The following is a 23,140-nucleotide window of genomic DNA, read 5'->3' as shown; positions in this document are numbered from 1 at the left end:
CTCACCTCCCTGAAATATGATCTAGCCTTTTGGGAAATTATCAAATTTGAACAAAGGGAGACAAACTCAGCAATGATTATATACACGCACAGTGAATGTTATTATGTTAAAAGAGAAAAGGAATAGGAAAAGGGTAATTTGAATTTATTTATTTTGAAAATTGTGTATTTTTATTAAACCACAGTAAGTTTTACAGTTAACCGGGAAATTGCTTCAAATTATATATGTAGCAAATTACTTCCAACAGCAAAAACTCATTATAAAGTACATTGCTATCCCATGCATTACTTATTCTTCAGATAAAATCATGGGCCCTGAATACACAATGATGACATAATACATTTGGAGACTCCCGGCAACATGGCAGACCAAGCACATGTAGGAAGATGGCCTGTTGCCACAAACATATAGAAATGCTGGATAGAAGATGATTAAAAAATAGCATTTAGATATATAGCCTGGCTTGAATGAAAAAGAAAAGAATCCCCACAGGACAGAAGCAAACCTGGAATGGTAAGTGGAAGCTGATAGTTGGTATCACTCTTACATGGAGAAGAAGATGAGGCTTTATTTAATGTCTTCCCAGGCACAGGAGGCATGGACCTCAAGCCTCAACAAAGCCAGATTTGTTTCTGTTTGGAAAAAAATCCCCAGGACCTGAAAAAAGTCTCCAGCTGCTGGGGGAGGAGGGTCTGGACAGTGACACTGTGTGCTGGGTAAATGCTGGGAAGAGGCGTGCTGTCTCCCAGACCGGACCTGGGTCTTTGCCAATGATGAGACACTGTCCTGATAAGCGAGACACTGTCCTGATAAGCGAAACACTGAAATCAGCGTGGCTACTCTCAGCCCTGAAATAGTTCTGAGCAGAAAAAAGGCCATGTTGCCGTGATAGCCTTAAAAGACGTCGGGCAGACGGATTGGGGCGAGGGTAGTCATCAGCACAAAACATACAGTCTGAGGATGCTGGCAAACAGTGGGCTTGTGTGCAGAGCAAAGATATGCAGAGTCAGGAACAGAAAAGTCGTAAAGACAACACTCAGATAAACCAGCATCTCCCATATCTCTGAGGCCCAGACGGCCAGCCTGGTGGTACTTACGCGGTCTCGCTTTCAGAATCCACAAACCCCATTTTTTCTGAGCCGACTGGAAGAGGCAGCAAAGTTTTCCCCTTCGCTCGCTCAAGGAGAACCAAGAGGTCACATTGGAGGCTGTGGGCGTGTCGCTGGACATCTTGACAAACCACGTGGGGCCAGTCTAGGTGATTCTTCTCATTGGCCAGGATGGGGATGACAACCTGGGACAGACATGCACAGAAAAGAAAGGCAGGCAACTTCTGAAACCCTAAAGACTATTCTGAGAGAGGTCGAGAGGGCTATATACAACCTTTTGCAGGTCCCTGCTCTGTAAGACCTAACTATTAATAACCAACATTATGTACTGCCTTGGCATCTGGTAAAATCGGGAGGGCCTCGAACAACCTATTCACAAGTCTCCCTGCCCACTCTGCTCCTGCCCCTAAGGCCCCTAGTCCAGGAGCCCTGCTTACCAAGGGGACCAGGCACGGCCGCCGCCCATCCCTGAGGAGTGGGCTTCAGTTCCAGACAGTGGAATATTCACGCAAGTCGATCCCATCCTCCCACAGGAACCAGTGGGCACCACACCCTCTCGATAGTACAAAGCTTGCCTCCCACAGCCCCTGTTCATTTGCTCTGTTCCCACGTGCAACCCCCCATGTGGCCCTGCCTGGCACAGCATCTCCCTCCTCTGGACTGTATCTGTGCTAATAACCTGCGGGCAGTCTCATCTGTCCAGTGTTACGTGTATGGCCATCCCCCGAACCCTAGGGCAGGAATCCCTTCCTCATCAAGGGGTGAAACTGTCACAAAGGCCAAGAGGCAAAAACAGGACAGATGCAGGTAAGCATGACCCTCTGTCTACAGGTGGTCCGAGAGGGCATTTTAAAGAAGCAAGCCAAGTTGAGGGTCTTGAATCTGTCTGTAGGGTGAACCTGATTGGTTTTGGCCACTGAACATAGTCTCTCTTCTCTTAGTATTCATCTCCAGATCCAGAGGTAGACATGTGAACAAATCTGAGCCAGTAACAGTCAGGCCAAAGTCTTTTATCTGGACATTTTGAGGAAGAGAAGCTTTCTCTTTCTACGAGTCTGGAACAGTTGGTGGCCAACTTGCTACCACATGGAGCCTTCGAATACAGTCAATATGGGGAAGAGAGAGTTTACAGATGGAGGAAAAACCAAGTCCTATGACATCATTTGAGCTCCTGCATCAGGCTGCTCTTGAACTTTCTGAGCTGATTTAAATTGAGGTTTCTACCATTAGCAACTTAAAAAGTTGTAATTCATGCAACTCACTAGGAACCTCTGCCTGTCAAAAGTTCACAACTAATAGAAAGGGAATACTAGAAAGAAAAACAGATGATCAGGAAATGTGATAAGGAGCTGCCTAGCAAAGAGTGAAAAGAAAACACGGACTTAAATGGTGAAAAGAAAACACGGACTTAACATATACGACCAATGAGTCCACGTGGCTATGAGATAGAAGGTCTGGACCCAGCATATGAAGCCAAGAGAATGATCCTTGCCTGGTCTATCTGGAAGCAATCACTGAACTGAGAACTTACAACAGCAGGTGAACAGAGGGTGCCAAGAGATAAAATGTCACAAATTGAGCTCTACTCACATTCATGTTAAGAAAGGACCCCTTGGACCCATGGCAGGAGGCCTAACAGGGCAGAGGGGATGAACAAGAATTTTTCTAGGATCTAAAAGGCAGGGACTGTATCTTATACCCACAGTCCTCCCTAGGGTCTGGCATACAGGAAGCACTCGATAGAGGTTCAGAGAATAACTGAAATATATGCTGTCTGAAGAAAAAGTGGTAGGTGGGCTTGGGTGCATTTTGGAGGGCTCTCAGTGAGAGAAAAATTGTGAATATGAACTTTCTAGGAAATGAATATTCTCAATGAATATTTATCAAGAGTTTACCACATGCTAGCACTGTTCTAGGTGCTTGGAAGGTACATCAGTGAACAAAACAGACGAAGATTCCTGACTTCATGAAGTTTATATTCTAGGGAAGAGACAGTCAATAAACCATAAGTTCTGTGAAAAAAAAAGAAACAGGTGGGCTGGAAGTGATGTAATCGTAAACAGAGTGACTGGTGCAGATCTCATGGAAAAGGTAACATTTGAACAAAGACTGGGGAGGATAGGGAGAGCGTTGTGCAGACCCTTGGGGGAAGTATATTGAGGGTAGAAGGAACAGCCAGTGCAAAGGCCCTGAAGTGGGAGCATGCCTAGTGTGATCAAGGAACAGCGTGGAGGTCAGTGAAACTGGGACAGGATTCGCAAGAAGAGTAGGGGTGAGTAAAAGGGGTCAGATCACATGCAGCCCTGCCTGTGGGATGTTGATTTTTACTCTGAGGAATGTAAATCATTGAAGGGTTTTGAGCAAAGGACCAACATGGTCTGACATCTTTTTTAATAGGATCGCTCCAGCTACTGTGTTGAGAATAGACTCTCGGGGGCAAAAGTGGAAAAAGAGATTGGCTAGCAAGTTATTGCTATAATACAGAAGAGAGTGGCTTGGCACAGGGCAGAGTAGAGGAGATAGTAAGAAATGGTCCAATTCTACATAAATCTTGAAGGCTCAGCCAAAATGATTTCTTAATGGATTAGTCGTGTGAGTAAAAAGGAGTCAGGATGATTCCAAGGTTTGGGACTTGAGCAACAGGAAGAAGGGAACCGCCATAGCTGACGTGGGGAAGAATAACGGTGGAGTTAAGTTCTTGCGGGAAGAATTGGGAGTTGGTTCTTAGACACATTAGAATTTGATAAATCTACTGAACTTCTAAGTGGGGACACCGAATAGGCAGCCGGATTTGGTAGTTGGGAGCTCAGAGAAGAAGAGTCTGGAGATAACAAATCTGGTAGATGTAAATGAGATGATTCATAAAATTCTGAAAGGGAATGAGTGCCCCCCAAGGAACTGAGTACATACAGAGAAGATGCCCAAGGGCTCTCCAATGTCAGCAAGTTAGCAAGAAGCGGGGGTGGTACCAACGGGGGAAACAGAAGAAATGGCGATGGTGAGAGGAGGAAACCAGAAGACTGGTGACCTGAAAGCCAAGCGAAGAAAGTGCTTCCAGAAGGACAGGGTCATCATGAGCTGTGCCAAAGGCTGCTCACAGGTCAGGCAGGAAAAAGACTGAAACACGGCCATGTGACTCAGACAAGTAGAGGTCACTGGAGACGTTGACAACTCTTTCTTCTCCACGCAATGTGGGGGTAAGAGCCTGACGAGTGAGGAAAAGGATAGGACACAGCAAGACTAGACACGCAGTCTAGACATTTTTGTTCAGCTTCACGAGGGCGGGTATACAGTAGGCAGGGAGTTGGAGTTCACCAGATTTATGGTTTTGCCAAAGACGTACGACAAAGCAAGACAGAGGCCGTGATGATAACGGTGGAGCACTTGAGCTGGGTAAGGGGGGAAGGATGTGGGTGTGGAGGATGGACAGAGGGCAGGCGGCAGGATCAACGGGCTGCAGGTCCTAGCAGGGTCACAGGCTTGTGGCAGGGGGCTGCTGGGGAGAGTGAGCCGCAAAGGCAGGAGTAGGGTCAGAGGAAGAGGTGCCTGGAATTGGATCGCTAGGGTGTGGTGTGGTAATGCAAGGACTGGGAACCGCATGGGAAGGGGTGGCTAAGACAGGAAGGGCGACAAGGTCAGCGGAGGAGGAAGGTTCAAGGGGCTCAGAGGCCGGGTTAATGAAGGATCACTTACGTGTCTATTGAAAGAGCCACGCGTTAAGACGGGAGCCACGCGTTAAGACGGGAGCAACGCCGGGGGAGAATCACAGTGAGCCGGAGCCCGATCGTGGAGAAATGAGGGCAGTGCTATCAATTTATGACACAGCAATGGGGGGAGACGGTAGCTTTGTCTAAAGGCATCAGATTCAAACCGGACTGTTTTCTACTTGAATCGAGAAGGAGCAAAGAGGAGCAGGGATGCCTGTCCAACCTCGGAGGTAGAAAGGCTGAGTCTCTGGGGAGAGATGAGTTTGGGTTAGAGCAAAGTGACAAGGGTGGGTGACAGGAAGTGAGGAAGCTTTTAAGGGGGATGCAGAGTCACAGTAATTCTTGTCCTTTAGGGAAAACCTACAACTAATGTTAACAGAGAACCAACCTGACTCCACGTTGTACCTATTCCTTTAGCTCTAACCGTTGTGCTTTGTTTCCTGTCTTAATCACGCTGGCTCTGCATCTTTGTAAAAGGACGTTGCCTAGAGCCTGAAACACACATGACAGCCTATTCCCAAGGTTTTGCCTCCCAGGCTTGACCTTTAGAGGTGTCAACAAAAAGTTGAAGAACAGAGAATAACAATTGTCCTGTTGGAGGTTTACACTGTGACCAGACCTTTGTGAACAGCTGCAAGAACAAAGGATTCAAGCGCCAACAAGTTTGTAATACCAGCCGCACCTCCTCCCCCTTTAGTACAAAAGAAGCTTGAACTCTACCGCAGGGAAGATGGTTCTACCAGCCCACCGTCTTCTTGGGCCGCTGGCTTTCCGATGAAAGCCACTATTCTTTGCCCCAACACCTCCTCGCTCGATTTATCAGCCTGCCGTGCGAGAAGCACTGCAGGCTTGGACTCAGTGATGCTAACACACTCTATTCTAAGCGTCCTGGTCAGTTATTTTAAATTTCACGACAAGCCTGCAAGGTGCTTCGATCCTGACAGAGGTGAGCTAGCGTGCTCACACCATCCCCACCGAACGCGACAGAACCAGCACTGGAACCCGGGTCCCCCAAACTCCAAATCCCATGCCACTCTCACGGGGAAAAGGACCCACACTTTTACCGGAAACAAACCTACAGCCTCCCTTTTTCTGCCCTCAACAACCCATCCACCTACGCCCACCGCTGCACTTGCTTAAAGGAAACTAAAGCAGAGGCTGCGGAAACGACAAGGAAGGAAAACCGCAGTACCTGAGGGAACTGGAATGCTCCAAGATGGCGATAGGGCAGCCACACGGAGAGGCGTCGCGACACTCGAGGAAAGGCGCTCCCGACGCACGCACGGAGGCTCTGCGCATGCCCGCTCCTCCTGCCCCGCCCCGCCCCGCCCCGCCTTTACTGTTCCCCGGCTCTGTATAAAGCACCCGTCTCCTCACCTGGGGAGAAGGTGGCGTTTTCAGAGCAGGAGCTTACTCCTTCTCCGTTCCTTGATTAAAGAATAAAGTTTCTGGGGCTTCCCTGGTGGCGCAGTGGTTGAGAATCTGCCTGCTAATGCAAGGAACACGGGTTCGAGCCCTGGTCTGGGAAGATCCCACATGCCGCGGAGCAACTAGGCCCGTGAGCTACAATTACTGAGCCTGCGCGTCTGGAGCCTGTGCTCTGCAGCAAGAGAGGCCGCGATAGTGAAGAGGCCTGCGCACCGCGATTAAGAGTGGCCCCCGCTTGCCGCAACTGGAGAAAGCCCTCGCACAGAAACGAAGACCCAACACAGCCAAAAATTTAAAAAATATAAATAAATAAATAAGACCCGGCACAACCAAATAAACAAATTAAAAAAAAAAAAAAAAGAAAGTTTCTGCTCTGCAGGACCTGGTTTCCTTCATTTGGCACCAGCTGGCACTGGGCAACGGAAGGACCCAGTCGGGGGTTCACCCGACTGGACACCTGATTAGAAAGGGTGGGTGACACTCCCTCTCCAAAACCCCGAACTTCAAAACAGCATCCAAGTTCCAGAGCTCTAGGAAAAGGAACCTGGCAGCAGTGAATGAAGGGACTGGGAGGAGGAAGAAAGGGAGCAGGAGGGCTGGTTTCTAAATTCTGTCAATTCTCCCTTGGAAACATTTCCTGGATGCATTTGCTTTTTACCTTGTGCTAGTGTAATGGGACAGAAAAGTTAAAATTTATAGTTTCATTCCTTCGTTAATATCACTCCCCCCCCCCACACCCGCCAACAAAGAATACTTTTCTCATCCAGGTGGGATATTTTGGCTTTAGTGCCGCTTTATGGGGAGGTGTTAGGACCAGGGGAGCACGCAGCCAGGGGCTGATCCATGAGTGGGAGGGGAGCAGGGCCCTGAAGTGGCCCTGGATCAGCTTCAGGGTATGTGAAAAAAGCAGATGGGACAGCAGTGGTTGCATGGCCCAAGAATTGCTGTTAGAGATTTTGAGAAACGCCAAGTAAAGGCCTCGAGGTATTTTAAAAATAAATTGTTTTATTTTTATTATTTATTTATTTATTATTTATTACATTTATTTATTATTTATTATATTTATTTTTTTACTTATTATTTTATTATTAGATTTTTAAAACAGATAACACATTTACGTGGTGCAAATTTTTAAAGTACAAAAGCATGACAGTAGAAAGTAAGTCTTCTACCTACCCCTGTACCTCCCTGAGTCGCCCAGTTCCTTGGGCCTGTGGATTACTCTGTAAATGAATGTTTTTCCTCCCTCCCTCCTTTCTCTTTTTTAGCAGAAACGGTAGCATACTATACGTACAATTCTAAACCTTTAAAAAAAATTATCTTAAATTGCAGCATTATCCACAATAGCCAAGAGGTGAAAGGAACCTAAATGTCCATCCATGGATGAATGGGATAAAGAAAATGTGGTATATATACATACAATGGGATACTATTCAGTCTTAAAAAGGAAGGAAATTCTGTCACATGCTACCTTGAGAATGAACCTCTTTGAGGACATTATGCTGAGTGAAATAAGCCAGTCACAAAAAGACAAATACGTCATGATTCCACTTACATGAGGTACTAAGCAAGAGTGGTCGAATTCATAGACACAGAAAGTAGAATGTGGCTGCCAGGGGCTGAGGGGGGCCAGGTGGGAGTTGTTCAATGAGTGTAGAGTTTCAACCATGCAGGATGGCGGGGGTGGGGAGGGGGACGGTTCTGGGGATCTGCCACGCAGTGATGTGCATGAGGTTGACAATGTTGTGCTGTATGCTTGGAAATTGCTGGGAGAGTGAATTTTATGTGGGTTTTTTATGCCACCATAAAAAGAAAATTATCTTAAGAATGGTCCCATTATCAATCATTACTTTTAATTATAGACGGACCTTAATTCGTTCACCCAGTCCCCTACAGATGAACATTCAGTTTGTTTCCAGCCTCTTTCAATGCACCGATGAAAATTCTTGAACATTTAAGAGTCTGAAATGTTTTAAAATTAATTTCACTCGCTGAACTGCCTTTCCTTGGCCATGACGCCACTCTGAGATGGACCCACTGCCCTCTACGTACACTAGGTGTAGCTCCATCTCGGAACCTTTGTTCAGTCTGCTCCCCAGACCTTGAAAGTTACCCTGCTCTCTATTTATTCTAATCCTTCGCCTTGTTCAGGAGCCAGTTCAGCACTGGAGGTGAAGCAGGGCTCTCAGACCACACGCATATGTCTGTCCTCGGAACCCAACAGCACTTTTTTTTTTCACATATCAATAAACATTGTCTTTATTCTGTAAATTAAAATCTATTCACCTATTTCGCATTTTGTTTATCTTATTTTCTTTTTTAAAATTTTTTAAAGTTTTTTTAAAATTTTTGTTAAGATATAGTTGATTTACAGTGTGTTAATTTCAGGTGTACAGCAAAGTGATTCAGTTATGTATATAGTCTTTCTTAGATTCTTCTCCATTATAGGTTATTACAAGATATTGAGTAGAGTTCCCTGTGCTACACAGTAGGTCCCTGTCGGTTATCTATTTTATATAGAGTGGGGTGTATCTGTGAATCCCAATCTCCCAATTTATTCCTCCCCCCCTTTCCCCTTTGGTCACCATAAGTTTGTTTTCAAGCACTTCCTCCTATCATCACCGTTCATGAGGGAATTTGATCCAAGCTTGGATTCCTGCAGGGATGGTGTTCAGACAACACACAGCAGTAAAGCCATTCGGTTATTAAAATACTGAAATACTTGCATATCTACTGAGAAACCTAGCTTCCCTGGGTCCCCTAGAGCTCCTCTGTCACCCCAGACCCTTCTCTGGAACTCCCCCTCCCCATAGCTTCCTCATGAAGCAACCCAAGGCCTAACACCTGATGCAGCAGGGAGCCTCCAGGACCCAGTGCTAGCACTGGGGCCAACTTTAGGTAAGGTCTGTCTCCACCTCCGTCACACTAGCTTTGAAGATGCTATATATATATATATATATATATATATATGGTGAATTTCACAGGTGGGATCTTGTCTTTATTTCTCTGGTGTTCCCCACGGCACGTGTTTCCATCACGCAGCAGGGCATCAAGCCTCCAGGAGCACACACACCCAAGTTCCAGGGACGTTCACTCCTATTCCAGAAAGGTCTAAGTGTCCCAAGAATCTCTCCCGGGCACCCCTGCACTCCAGAGGCTTCTGCTGTGGTGCCACCAAAGCGCTCCATAATCCTCATCCGGGGAGACTTTCCTTCCTGCGCTCCAGGCCGGCCCCTCCAAACGCCTGCTGGACATTTCCAACTGGATGCCTCAACTTCTTACCTGGGCACGGGGGTGACCTCTGGTTCACGAAGGACACGAAAATCAAAACCAAGCCACCTCTCCTTTTTAACTCTTCTCCAGAAGTAAAGAGCGTGGAGAGAGCCCTTCACCTCCTTCACCTCACTGACCCATAGGAAATGACCCTGGGTCCACCACTCCCGGGCTTTTGCAATGCCAGCTTACAGGGGGGATTCAGAAATGGCGCCTCAAAAAGAGGTCAGGACCCAGGCCCTCTTCAGAATCTAGCCTCGCCTTGACTTTGGCCTGAACGCAGACCAGGAATGAAGCAAGCGGCCCCCCGGCCCATCCCACTTCATTCGTAACTCCTCGAGCTCAGCTCCAGTCTCCTCTCCCATGGCCCCGCCCCGCCGGCCCCGCCTCTTCCTCCCCTCCCCCTCCCAGCCGCAGCCAGCGCGGGGCCACAGACCCACCCTCACCTCGGAGAAGAGCGCGGTCAGATGCTCCAGCGGCGTGGCGGGCAGGTCCCCGCACAGCACTGCTCCGCGGAGGCTGTCGGGCCCCGGCGGCTCGGGCCTGGTGCGCAGGCAAAAAAGCCCCTTAGCACGAGGCGCGCCGGCCTCGGGTCCCGCGTCCAGCCCCGCGCGCACAGCCAGGCCCCCGGGCCCGGGCCGCACCACCAGCAGCGGCCGCGGCCCCTCCGCGGCCCCGCGGCCCAGGAAGGCGTGCAGCAGTTGCCTCGCCTCGGCCGAGCCCGCGCAGCGCTCCCAGGCGCCCGCAGCCGGCCGCAGGCTCCGGGCCACGTAGGCCCCCAGGAGTCGCAGCCGCGGGTCGGCGCCGGGCTCCCAGTCCGCGTTCTCCTCAGCCAGCGCGGGAAGCTCCTCGGCTGTCGGCATCGCGCGCGAACCTGCCTGCAGAGGTTTCCCGGGCGACCGGGACGCGACCAGGACTCCCTCCTCCGCTCGCCTCCTATTGGACACTTGACTCCTGTTCCCGCCCACTCCGGTCCAATAAGGTAGGAGAGGCACGGCGGGGTGGTAAGGGGTGGGGTCGCGTCGCTTTTGCTAGGAAACCAGCCGAGGCTCAGGTTTCGCGTCTGAACTCGTGGATTAGAGGTGCTCGTGGGTGACTGTCCGGGCCCATGCTTATGGATGAGGCGCGTGGAGGGGAGATCAAGGATATAAATGCTGCTAAGGAGCGCGCTGACTAAGGTCACATTAAATTCTTTAGAGGTGTCCAGACACTGTTCTCCCACCTACTCCCGAAATGTGTAATTCAAAGTTAAAAACAATGTCAAATCACAATATAGATGTAAGGGCAATCAATCAAAATTTTATTTCTTTTCCATGATAACTGAAATATTTTATAACAGTGCTTATGTGGCTACTGAGCGTTTAGAATGTGCTGTGCTACTAGGGAACTGGATTTTTCATTTTCATTTTAATTAATTTAAAATTAAATAGTCACATGTGGCTAGTAGCTGTCATATTAGACAGCTTAGCTTCATAATTTTAATATCAATTATAAGAAAATAAAATAGTTTTACTGGCCTGCTTTGTCCATGCCTTGAGTGTGTGCTTAATCTGAAAAATGGGGGCTAAAACTATGAGATCACTGATTTCCATGAGTATGGCAGCAATGAGTTCTTAAATGCAGCAAAGCACTATTCAATATGTAGGATGTTCAGAGCCTCCCTATCCTGCCCTTTGTCTGTATCTTGTCTTCAAAAAGGGATAATGTGAAGCACCTTTCCTGACCTCAGAAATTAGCATTTGTCACCTGCTGGGTCCTTCTCCATGCTCAGGATATAAATAGCTTGTACCTTTGCATGCATGTAAGGTGAGAATGGGACAAGGAAAGGGACAATTTGGGCAGCAGGAGGGCTGCAGTTCTGAAATGAGCTCCTCTCTGCCCTACTGCCCTGATTTTAGTCACCAGTCAGAGACTGCAGAGTTTCTGGGTAAAAAGAACATTTAGAATGGGCTTCAAAGGAATATTAACAGAATAAGCACTTATTAAAGGCAGCTTAGCTAATAAGAGCCCCTCAGGAAAAGCCAGTAGCTGGAAGGTAAAATGATTGATTTAATAATAACTGGGGCACAGGAGGTGCTGTGATGAAGAGTGTCCACCTTACAACATGAATCTTTATGTTTGTAGAGAGTGTTTTGTCAGTGCTGGATTAAACAGTAAGCAGACCAACTATGAGTAAAGGGACAAAGCCGAGGCACGAAAACAATTTTTAAGATGGATTTGATAGTTGACATTTAAAAAAAGCATCAGGGAAAAACAGAAATGTTGGGGGCTTCTTACACATATCCTAGTTTTGCAGAGTTTTTATTTTGCATATAGGAAGGCATCCTTATCGTTTTAGTGCTTGGGGATTCCAGATGTGTCAATCCTACTCATATTTTGTGTATAGAGTGAATTCAGGGCCATTAAGTTCCTGTAAACTCTTCAAATAAAGTTTCTGCCACCCCCACCATGACCTATTTGCCCTTCATCCTCTTTGCCCCTTTGCCCCAACATAGGAACACAGGAGCCTGTGGAGATGACTTGAAAGTGTCTGAGAGTGAAGGCTACTGGACACTGGCAATGTCAGCTTTTGCTTTTTTTCTCCAACACCACACCTTAATCTCCATTTTAGAAAGAGATTTGGGGGGCATCTATATGGGACTTATTGAAAACAACTGACGTTGTCTTTCTATTGTGTAATTATGGTATGAAAAATAAAAGTTACAAGTGTATTAGTTATCTGTTGCTGTGTAACAAGTTACCCCAAAAGGTAGCAGCTTAAAATAGCAATGGACATTTATTATCTCACATAGTTTATAGTGGATCAGGAAGATGGGAGCAGTTTAGCTGGGTGATTCTGTCTCATGATGTCTCATAATGTTTCAGACAAGATGTTATCAGGGGCTACATCATCTGAAAGCTTGACTGGGGTTGGAGGAACCACTTCCAAGGTAGCTCATTAACGTGGCTGGCAAGTCAGTGCTGACTGTCAGCAGGAGGCTTCAGTTTCTCAGCACGTGGAGCTCTCCATTGGGTGCTTGAATGTCTTCATAACACCCTGGCTGCCTTCCCCTAGACCAGGTGATCTGAGAGCAAGACAAGCCCCAATATCTCTTATGACCTAGCCTTGGAGGTCACACTGTCATTTCTGCAAAAATCCCATTAGTTACGGACGTTCACCTTATTCATTGTGAAAGAGAACTACACCAGGATGTGAATGCCAGGGAAGAAGAATCCCTGGGTGCTCTCTGAGAGGCTGGCTACTGCAAAAGGTGTTAAGGAAGATATTAAATTTGTGTAATTGTTCAGATGAAATAATTGCCATTTTTTAAATTAGAAACTTGAACTTGCTTCCATGAGCATTGCACTTTGTATATCAGATTTTTTGCTTGAAATGACTAGGCATAATTCCTGTTCAACACTTTTAAATTATGATCTCTTTAAATTCTGGATAGTCATCATTGACAAGATGTGTTCACACAAGCAAGTAGTGCAAAATTTAAAGCCTTTTACAATTATTCAAAAGTGAACAGTTGACATTATATTTACAGAATCTTAACAGCTCTTCTTTTCTTCCTTGACAAACGGTATGTTGAGATTTCTTGTGATGCTGCTAACGGATATTGAATCTAAATCAACCTTTCTGTATCAAATATTTGAAAATAATGATGAACTTTTAATTCAAAGAACATGCATGCATTGTTAGAATGGTCTCCTCTCAGCCACCTTGAATGCCCTAAGTGAAGATGTCAGACACTCATGGGCAGATATACTGGATACATGTGTAGAAGGAGAGTCCAGGCTACTTGGGGCTCCATCCCAGAGATACATATAAGAATATTGATTGTTACATTGTGCATAATAGCAAAATTATGGGAAACAAACCAAGTGTTCATCCATGATAGGATGGATAAATAAATTACGGTATATACTATTCATAGAATACAATACTATACAGCAGTGAAAATGAAAGGACTATAGTTGCATGCATCAACAGGATGAATCTCAAAAGCATAATGTTGTACAAAAAAGGCAAGTTACAGATGAGTACATTAGAGTACATTTAGTAGAAGTTGCAAACCAAATGAAACAAAGAATATTTTTTTCAGGCAGATATACATATGTAGTCATCTAGAGAAGAGTAAGTGGGTGATTATCACGAAATTCAGATTTTGATCCCTTCTTGTTGGGGACAAAGAGGCATGGGATGGTGAGGGGCACACGGGAGCCCCTGGTAATGTTTTATTTCTTAACCTGGCTTATGCATTTTCATTTTATCATTCCTCTTGAACTGTACATATATATTCTGTACTTCTTTGTATGTATGATATACTTCACAATTATAAAAAAAAAAGGATGTGTCATTTCTTATACTCTTGAGTGTTGTGGGGAGTTCATTTCAGTTACTGGGAATAAATGCTAATAATTCATTAGATTTCTAAAATTACACATCAAATATCTTTAAAATGGTGATTGCCCAATTTTACAAATTTTATATTAGGTCTATTACTGGTGACGTCTTTCTTATCAGCCCTATCTTACTTTACTTCTTGGCTCTGTTCAACCCAGGAGATTCCAGATTCAGTAGTCTCTTAGCTTCTATGACAAGCATCCTCCTCTCGGGCACTTCCTCTCATTCTCCGACTACTCCCTTTTTGCCCATCATTTCCATATAAGTGTTGCTTGGGCATCTCTCAGAGCTTCTGGTCCTCTCACTTTAAAATCTCCCCTTGGATGAACTCACCCATCCAAGGCAGCAATTCTTTCCTTTATACTAATGGCCCTCAAACCCATATCTCCAGCCCAGAGCTAGGGAGATATAACATTTTAGGATAATACCTGTGTTCTTCTCAAAGGTCTGTAAAAACTGTTCCACTGTTTTCTGAAATGCGGTGTTGGAGAGAAGTGTGAAGGGAGCTTGATTTTTGTTCCTTTGTAGGTAACATTTTGAAACCACATGATTGTTTAAGGAAATTTTTCTCCCTTTTTATTTTTGTGATTTAAAAAAATGTTTTAGGATATAGGTAACGTCCCATTAAATTGATTTTTGCCTGAAATTATGAGAGCCCATTTGGTTCTCATAATGACGTGTTTCTTCACAGCAGGACAGATTGCTCTATGGAATCTTTGACTGTTACTTATTTTCCATTTGCACTCTCTCGTCTGGTTTTCTGGTCATGTAAACCGATTGAGTGTGCTAACAATTACAAGTAGGGGATGCACTTTGAAATACTAATTGAGGTTTTCCATTCCTATATGTTTGGATGTTGCCCTGTGGCTCTTTACTTGGTGGGTTATTGACATGTAATGCCTTGGGAGTGTGGCTACAGCCTGAAACAGTCCATTGAATTTCTCAATAGTTTTTAAATACAGAGCAGAGATAATAGCGGTGAAAACCAAGCTATTTCTTTTCTTTTATTGTAAGAGCCAAGCACTTAAGAGGGAGGAAAGGTTTATGTTGTGTTGCTTGTTTGGTTTAATTCCAAGAGCTTGGCTTTGAATATACAGGGCAGAGTCTGGAGGATGAAGAGGTTAGAATGTAATTGCTAAGCTGTAGATGGATCAGAGGGCTTGGCGATCTGATAAGCAGATTTCCTTAAAAGGAAGAATAAGAACTCTTTCTAGGATGGGGAAGAGGAGGTTGGGGAGGCAAAGTAGGGGACCACTTGGCTATGACTGTAGAATTCTTGACCCTTTCAGGAGAGTTCAGGGTAGGGGATGACGTGACAGCTACTACAGACATACTTGGGTGTCCAGGAGAAGGGACACTTGAGCCTGGTTCCCCAGGGAAGACATGGGAAACGGCACACACGTGGAGAAGCCCTTATCCAACCTGGTGCCCGGAGTTAGAGCAGCAGTGGATGAGGGCAGGATTGAAGGAGAGTAGCTAGAGGGCAGCCTTTCAATGCTGCCTTGACCTAGCAGGTTCAGGGATAGGAACTGACTGTTTCCAAGATCGTTGTAGAATGGTTGGGAGGAGGAGAACAGAAATGCTTAGAGGGCCAGTTGTGAGGTCAGGCTGAGGAAGAAAACAGAATAGGTACCTGTATTGCCTAAAGGCCTTGGTGGATGACAGTGTATGGTACAAAGGACAGACGTCCACCGTCTCCTGATGGCTGGAAGATACATAGGCCCTCAGGAACTTCCAACCCTCTGGAGAAGAGTAAAAGGAAAGAAACCTGAAGACTACACAGACATCAGAAGTGACTGAGTTACCTAGAAATGGCAAAATGCTGTTTTCTTCTGCTGCCTGGATATAGGGGTAGATCAGTTCATGGCAACGTGTAAGAAGCCACAGCACTCATGTGTCAGAACCTGCAACGCAGGAGCCCATGGAGAGATCTCCAAAAGCATATGTCTGCAGAACCACAAAAAGGGGGTTCTTGGAGGGTCAGCTAAGGCACCAAGCCTGGCAACCATGTCCTCCAGGATAAATAAGGTTGCCGGGGGCTTCCCTGGTGGCGCAGTGGTTGAGAGTCTGCCTGCCGATGCAGGGGACACGGGTTCGAGCCCCGGTCTGGGAAGATCCCACATGCCGCGGAGCAACTAGGCCCGTGAGCCACAACTACTGAGCCTGCGCGTCTGGAGCCTGTGCTCCGCAACAAGAGAGGCCGCGATAGTGAGAGGCCCGCACACTGCGATGAAGAGTGGCCCCCGCTCGCCGCAACTAGAGAAAGCCCTCGCACAGAAACGAAGACCCAACACAGCCAAAAATAAATAATTAGTTAATTAAAAATGAATATTAAAAAAAAAAAACCACACCCCCCCCCGGACCTCCCTTTAAAAAAAAATAAACAATAAAAAAGGTTGCCGGACAAAACACAGGATGCTGGTTAAATTTGAATTTCAGATAAATAACAAATAAGCTTTTAGTATCAGTATGTCCCAAATGGTGCATATAAGGCTGCATGGGGAAATGAGACATACTTACACCCCAAAATTATTTATCTGAAATTCACCTGGGTATCTTGTATTTTTATTTGCGAAATCTGGCAACTGTACCCAAGTGTAACGGCATCCCTCTCACCACCCCCTTCCAAATCTCATGTGAATTCCATTCCAAGGCAAACTCTAAGAAAGAAACATGCAGTGAAGGAGATTTTGACAAATGCAGTTTCCTGCCTTGTAAAGGACAGTGGTGCCAGATGGATAACAAACGATTTGGAATAAGATATCATGAGGCCATTTTAGCTTTTAGATTTAGAAAAACAACAGCTCCCCCAACAGAAAGGTGATTTAACGGACATCGGTTTTGTTTATCTATTTGTTTGTGTTTTCCGCCCCCCGGCATCCGTTCACCCTTCTTCTGGTTCACCACTTTTTCTTTGGGGAACTACCCCCACCCCCTGAACCACCTTCTACCCTCCTACCCCCCCCCAACCCCTGGCCCAGGTACTTCGGGTAGGGCTCCATTCCCAGCTCTTGGGCTGAAGCGTGTGACTTGGCCTAAGCTAATCGGATTGTTCCATTCCCCATCAGCAGTCAACGATCTGATGATGGACATGTGATCCCATCAGAACAGCAGAGTCAGACCCAAGGCTTTGGTTTGACTGTTGGGGTAAATAATGCCATTCTCGTTTCTCTTGGGCTTGAACCTAGGAGGATGTAGGGCAGGGCTAATGGGGCCACCTTGGCACCATGAGGAGAAGGGTCATCTGAAAATGGAGCAAGAAATGGAGAAGGGAAAGTAGTTGCTGATGACACCGCTTGAGCTACAGCCCCTTCACTGGGCTCTTCACTGATGTGAGCAAAGACATGTTCTCCCCAGGCAGCCAGTTTGAGTTGTGCTTTCTCTCCCTCTTACATATGAGTCACAACTGATGCAACTGGCAGGGAAAGAAACATTTCTTCGAGATGAAGATGTAAACTGGTAACAGGGAAGGAATCCATCAGGGAGACACTTGAGGAGAGAAAACACGAAAGGGATTCTTCCTGGAACAATTCCTATAGGACACGAGAGGGGTGACCCTTCAATCGCTTTGTTTGTATATAAAGACTCCAGATCACAGACTCAGCCCTTGCTTTTCATCCTGCTTTTGAAGCAAGGCTGCGAACCAGAAATTAACATGGGCACATTTCCCTGTGTTTAGTCACCATTCAATATTTAATTCCCAGAAGGGTGAAAGAAATACTTAATTAAACATGCTAAACAATAACCAGCCTCACTTGCTTTTCACATGGACTTGTCTTACAAAAATACGCCGGAAGAGTCGATGAAGCTATTTTTAAAAAAAACGAATTCCGCGCACCACTTAATTATAATAACCTATAGAGCGTAACTGTACATTTTCCACCCCAGGAAACGGGTGGGCAGAACAAGGAAAGCTGCAGAAACACACCTTCTCAGCTCTTTTCTTTTTTTGTGATTGCAGGAATTCTTGGGGCTTGGCATTCACTTTAGTTCTCGGATATGGTCCTCTTGATTTCAGAGAAAATCATACATCTAAGAGGCCTGGGGTGCTGACCCTTCTGGTGGGATGGGATTACAAAAATTTCTAAATATATATTCAGTCGTGACTGCGTGATGGAATGAAGTAGGACATGTATTATCAAACATCTGGAAAATTCTGTTCACCACTGAGCTGGTCATGTAGGTGGGTGTAGGATGAGGAGGGGGCTGGGAAAGAGTTGGGATTCCAAGATGAAGTCTGTACTTCATGGTACCTGGAATTTAAGGAGAAGAGAAAAGATCCTTGATTCTTTATCTCACTGTTATTTGCTCTCATATGCAAAGATAACTATCCTGATTTTTCTCGTTTGCCTCCAGGGAAGAGGAGGATCTCAGTTCTTTTCTACTCTCTTACTCTAGGTGACAACCCTCCTCCTCACAGGAGATGCAGAGCCAGATGGGCCAAGTTACTTCTAGGGTATAACAGACATAGTCCACCAAGAGGACCTTTCCAAGGGGTTAGAAATGAGTGTGCCTGGGAAATATGGAAACGAGCACCCTGGCAAATATGAAAGCAGGAAGATTTTGTCTCTTTTAAGGGGAACAAGGTTCATCATGTGAAACCTCATAGGGTGGCAACAAATTCGAGCATTCTGAATTGAAGATGCTTCTTTATTTGGGCCAGATTGTTTTCTGGTACATATTGTGCAGCCCTATCTGAGGAGCTTATTTGGAGTTGGAGCTAAGCTGAATGTCTGTAGAGAAATAGAAGAGAGGATGATGGTTGGCCTGGTGGGTAAACCTAATCTTCACTGTGTGGGCTTGACCTGTTTCATCAGATTCTGAAAGCAAAATCGAAGAGACAATCACAATAGTTGTGAGGGGTGAACTGCTCACCTCACTGGTCCTCATGGGGGTCAGAAGCGATTTGGCAGGCCTGGTAAGGCAGCCCACGAGGGTGTAGACAGAACCCATGGGGATTCTCTCGCACTGGATTGCTCTCCTCCCAAGGAAAGGACACCAGTGCCCATGTCAAGACCAAAGGCTTGAGTTGAGTTCTGAAGTTAACAGGAAGACAGGAGAATATCTGGTCTCCGAGGGAATGGACCCTCACAGAAACTTCCTAGACTAACTCTCATCCTCTATGCCCATCCTAAATCCAAAGAGGAGGACCTTTGGTCTGGACTGACCAAATTCCCTTTTGGTCCCGGTCCAAAGTGAACCCCAGGGTCTCCCTTTCTTCACACATCCAGAGAAATCGCAAGGGCAGGGATTTCTCCCAGGGGAGAGGGGCCAAGCAACTCAGTTTCACCTTGGCTGTCTACACAGCACTCTCCTATCTTCCCTCCACCCCCAATGCCCAACCTACACACTTGTGAGTCATGGTCACTCACTGGGTTAGATAAACAAGACAAGGCTGGAGCTGTTCTTTTCTAAAAGAATGAGAGGCCATCTTTATCCTCCATTTGGCCTGAAGTCCTTTGAGATCTTTCTCCCCAGTGGTTACTGTAAGCTGACCGGGGGCATACCTTCAAATGGAGTCACCTAGGTCTCATAAGACCTGGGCATTCTGATTAAACCAACTTTGCCCTAGACTTAAGAAGAATCTCCCTCTCTTTCTTATTCTGCCTCTAACTCTTAACTCGAGAAAACGGAGTCTTCCATGAGTTCCAGCTGAGTCCACTAAAATTCTCCATGGCCCTAGACAATCATAAATGCTTCTTTGCTCTCTTCTTGTTGCATGTATTTCTCTCTGAGATTTTGTGGTAAGAAGTAACAGTTGGAGGGAGAGATTTAGATGCTTGGGATTTGGTATTTCATCTTCCTCTTTCTGCTGAATTTTGACATGATTTCAATTTACTGCTACACTGACTTTCTCTTGGTGATACGGCTTCCCAGGGGTCTCAGAGCTACACGGTGAGAACAAAGACCAGTCCAGCTCAGAATCTTTGGAAGCTTTACTGGCCTGTGAGAAGGGCATCATGGAAATAAGCAAAATGATATTTCAAGGCCAGCTCTAGGAAGTAAACTTTGTCAGTAAACTTTGTTTATATAGATTGCTGTCTGCTCATAGTGTTCAATAACCCCTTATGTAGCCCACATCTTTTACTTTAAAAACCTACATCCCCTGACCTACCAGGAAGAGGGATTACATCCCCAATTTTCAGTTTCCAAGGGAGATGTTTATATCCAGGAGTTCGTGTCCATGATCCTGTGGGTTCTTAAAATGCCCTGGTTCAAGGCATTACTTGCTTACTGGTGCCAAGACTATTTGTCAGAATTCAGGTTCCATCCCTAATACTCAGTATCAGTGGTTAAGAGCTGCTATGGATATATGAGAGTAAGGAAGCCCAGCTCTGACTATTTGACTTGGAGCGTCTGTATTTTTAGTTGACCAACCAAAGTATGGTTCACAGATATGTTGTGTTTAGCCAGAACTCATTGGCCCAGAGAGTGTTTTCATTTTAAATGAATTGCCATATTTAAAAATCAGTGTATTTTCATCCTTTAACATATTAAAGAATGGCCATTGTTGTGATTGGCTGGAGGTGAGAGGTGTAGTCCCCTTTAGATGGGCTTGTGCTCTCTGATTTCATAATCCTCACTACCTCCTAATGGATCTAACACATCTATATTAGGCTAACATTAAAGATAGCCTAGAAATTGTGTCTTCTCAAAGGCAGTAGTGATTGTCTTAGAAGGGATAAAACAGGGAGTGAGAGGGACTAGGAAGACCAGAGAGAGTGTGTCCTTTCCAAGGGGAACAGCTGCCACTCACTCTGCCCACCGGGCCCCTGTCGCAACCCCCGATTTACCAATTTCCCAATTACAAGTGGGACTAACGCACTCTGCCTATCGGCGAGCCATCAAAGCACGGTCCAGGGAAAGAAGGAAAAAGGGGGCAAAGGTCACAGCAGATGATGGCTGACTCTGCCCCTTAAGGTGTATGCCCAGTAGAACTCTTCCCATTGGTACTTGAATCTACCACATTTAAGCCAACCCCTGTATGAGTAATGGGGCACCTTTATAGAGGAGGTTCTGCTGGAGGATGGTAATATTTGCTGCTTTGTTTTCAGGAATGTGCAGCTTCTTTGTTCCAAGTGAGTCTTCCAGCCCCACTTCTTTTAAAATTTAAAAGAATAAATTTTATTTTTTCCATTATGAAAGGAATGCATGTTCATTATAGAAAATTGGGGAAACACATAAAGGTAAAAGGAAATTTAAAAATTACTTAGACTCACTACCACTGTTAATAATTAAGGGTGACTTTCTTCCAGTCATTTTGCTACACACACACACACACACACACACACACACACATAGATACACACATAGATACATTTATATGTAAAATGAGCTTATGATATTTATAACATTGCCTATGTGGGCTGTGCTCTGAATATAAAAGTAATATATGCTCATTATAGAAAACTAGAAATGATCAACAATTAAAAGAAATATAAAGAAATAAATAAATCAAAATAGAGTCCCACCACTTAGTGATAACATAATTGATTTGTTGCTATTATTTACTTACTGTTTTAGCTACACATTTTATATCTACACGATTCTGATTTTTTTTAAAGCATAATATAGGCAGAATAATCACAGTGCTAGATGGAAGATAGTTATTAGCCTACATAGTTTTTAAAACATTAATGATGTGGATTATTCAATATGTTTTTTAAATAATCAGAAAATGACTCAAAATCCTCAAGGGACCACTGTGTTGCCCTATGCAGTTGAAATTTTGAGCATAGGACAAAAATTCTGATTTGGTAACTCTCCAGGCACAATGTCACCATGCTTCTCCCTGGTCTCCCAGCCTTCAGAATGAAATTCACCAGTCCCCTCCCTGCAGTAGAGTTCTAGTGATTCCTCTGAAGTATAGTCTTGATCTTGCCACCATGCTTCCTTGGGGCCTCAATGCCTTTTCTTTCTTAGGATAGGGCCAAACTCCTTAACGATGGGACATACAGTAGTCCCTGCTCAGGAAGAGACAACATGAGGATTAAATGAGTTAATACATGTAAAGTGCTTTGGAATAATGCCTTGAATTAATGTTAGCTGTCATTATTCTTCTTTTCTACTGCCTGTATTCTTTCTCCATATTGTGTGGGACAAGGCTACTGGTAGCCCCAGATTCATATCATTAAGGTCTATTCCTTGAGAAGGAGGGAATTTTCTCTCTTTAAGTCTCAGTTTAGAAATTAAAGAAATGGGGCTTCCCTGGTGGCACAGTGGTTGAGAGTCTGCCTGTCAATGCAGGGGACACGGGTTCGAGCCCTGGTCTGGGAAGATCCCACATGCCGCGGAGCAACTAGGCCCGTGAGCCACAACTGCTGAGCCTGCGCGTCTGGAGCCTGTGCTCCGCAACAAGAGAGGCCGTGATAGTGAGAGGCCCACGCACCGCGATGAAGAGTGGCCCCCGCTTGCCGCAACTAGAGAAAGCCCTCGCACAGAAACGAAGACCCAACACAGCCATAAATAAATAAATAAATAAATAAATAAATAAATAAATAAAATTAAAAAAAAAAAAAAAAAAAAGAAATTAAAGAAATGGACTTTAATTGGTCTGGTCTGTGCCATGTGCCTACACTGGTTGCTGGCGTATGGTAGAATCTGTTACCCAGAGGTGTGTGGGGTACCACATGGTGGCCAGGATCATGTAGGACAAACAATCACATGTCCCTGCACCACCTTCTCCCTTTCCATCCTATCTCTCCTTAGGATTTTCTTCTCCTGATATATTTAAGCCTTGTCTTTATTTTTTAATTTAATTTTTATTTTATATTGGAGTATAGTGATTTACAATGTTGTGTTAGTTTCAGGTGTACAGCAAAGTGATTCAGTCATACATATACATGTATCCATTCTTTTTCAGATATTTTCCCATAGGTTATTACAGAATATTGAGTAGAGTTCCCTGTGCTATACAGTAGGTCCTTGTTGATTATCTGTTTTATATATAATAGTGTGTATAAGCCTTGTCTTCGTGTAACCTATCAAGGATGTCATCCAGTTTCTCATTCTTACGGTTTTATGATCCTCTTTTGAGTTTTTAACATGAATGAAATTTCCTTTTCCTTAATCTGGGGCATTGCATAAAGGTCCCATGCAAGACGTGTTTATCTATATAATCACTATAATATCAAGCAAGTAAGTCCTATCATGTCATCAGAAACAGCTTTATTCCTTCCTCCCATCCCCTACTTTCCAGGTTATTCTTAGAAAATAAGAAGTCATTTGGTAAC

General features: G+C 45.1%; 1 protein-coding gene across 1 annotated transcript in view; it reads right to left on the bottom strand.

The window, feature by feature from the left end:
• Window positions 1-10,380, bottom strand: part of DNAH9 (dynein axonemal heavy chain 9) — a 301,984-nt gene extending 291,604 nt beyond the window's left edge. The window contains exons 1-2 of the mRNA XM_059908564.1: window positions 9,964-10,380; window positions 1,098-1,294 (exon numbers count right to left, since the gene is read on the bottom strand). Coding sequence (XP_059764547.1) covers window positions 1,098-1,294; window positions 9,964-10,380 — 614 coding nt within the window. The remainder of the gene's footprint in view (window positions 1-1,097; window positions 1,295-9,963) is intronic.
• Between the last annotated feature and the right edge of the window lie 12,760 nt (window positions 10,381-23,140).

Source organism: Balaenoptera ricei, chromosome 20, assembly GCF_028023285.1.
Source record: "Balaenoptera ricei isolate mBalRic1 chromosome 20, mBalRic1.hap2, whole genome shotgun sequence".
NCBI classification, from domain to species: Eukaryota; Metazoa; Chordata; class Mammalia; order Artiodactyla; family Balaenopteridae; genus Balaenoptera; species Balaenoptera ricei.
This window is presented reverse-complemented; position numbering and strand designations above follow the sequence as displayed.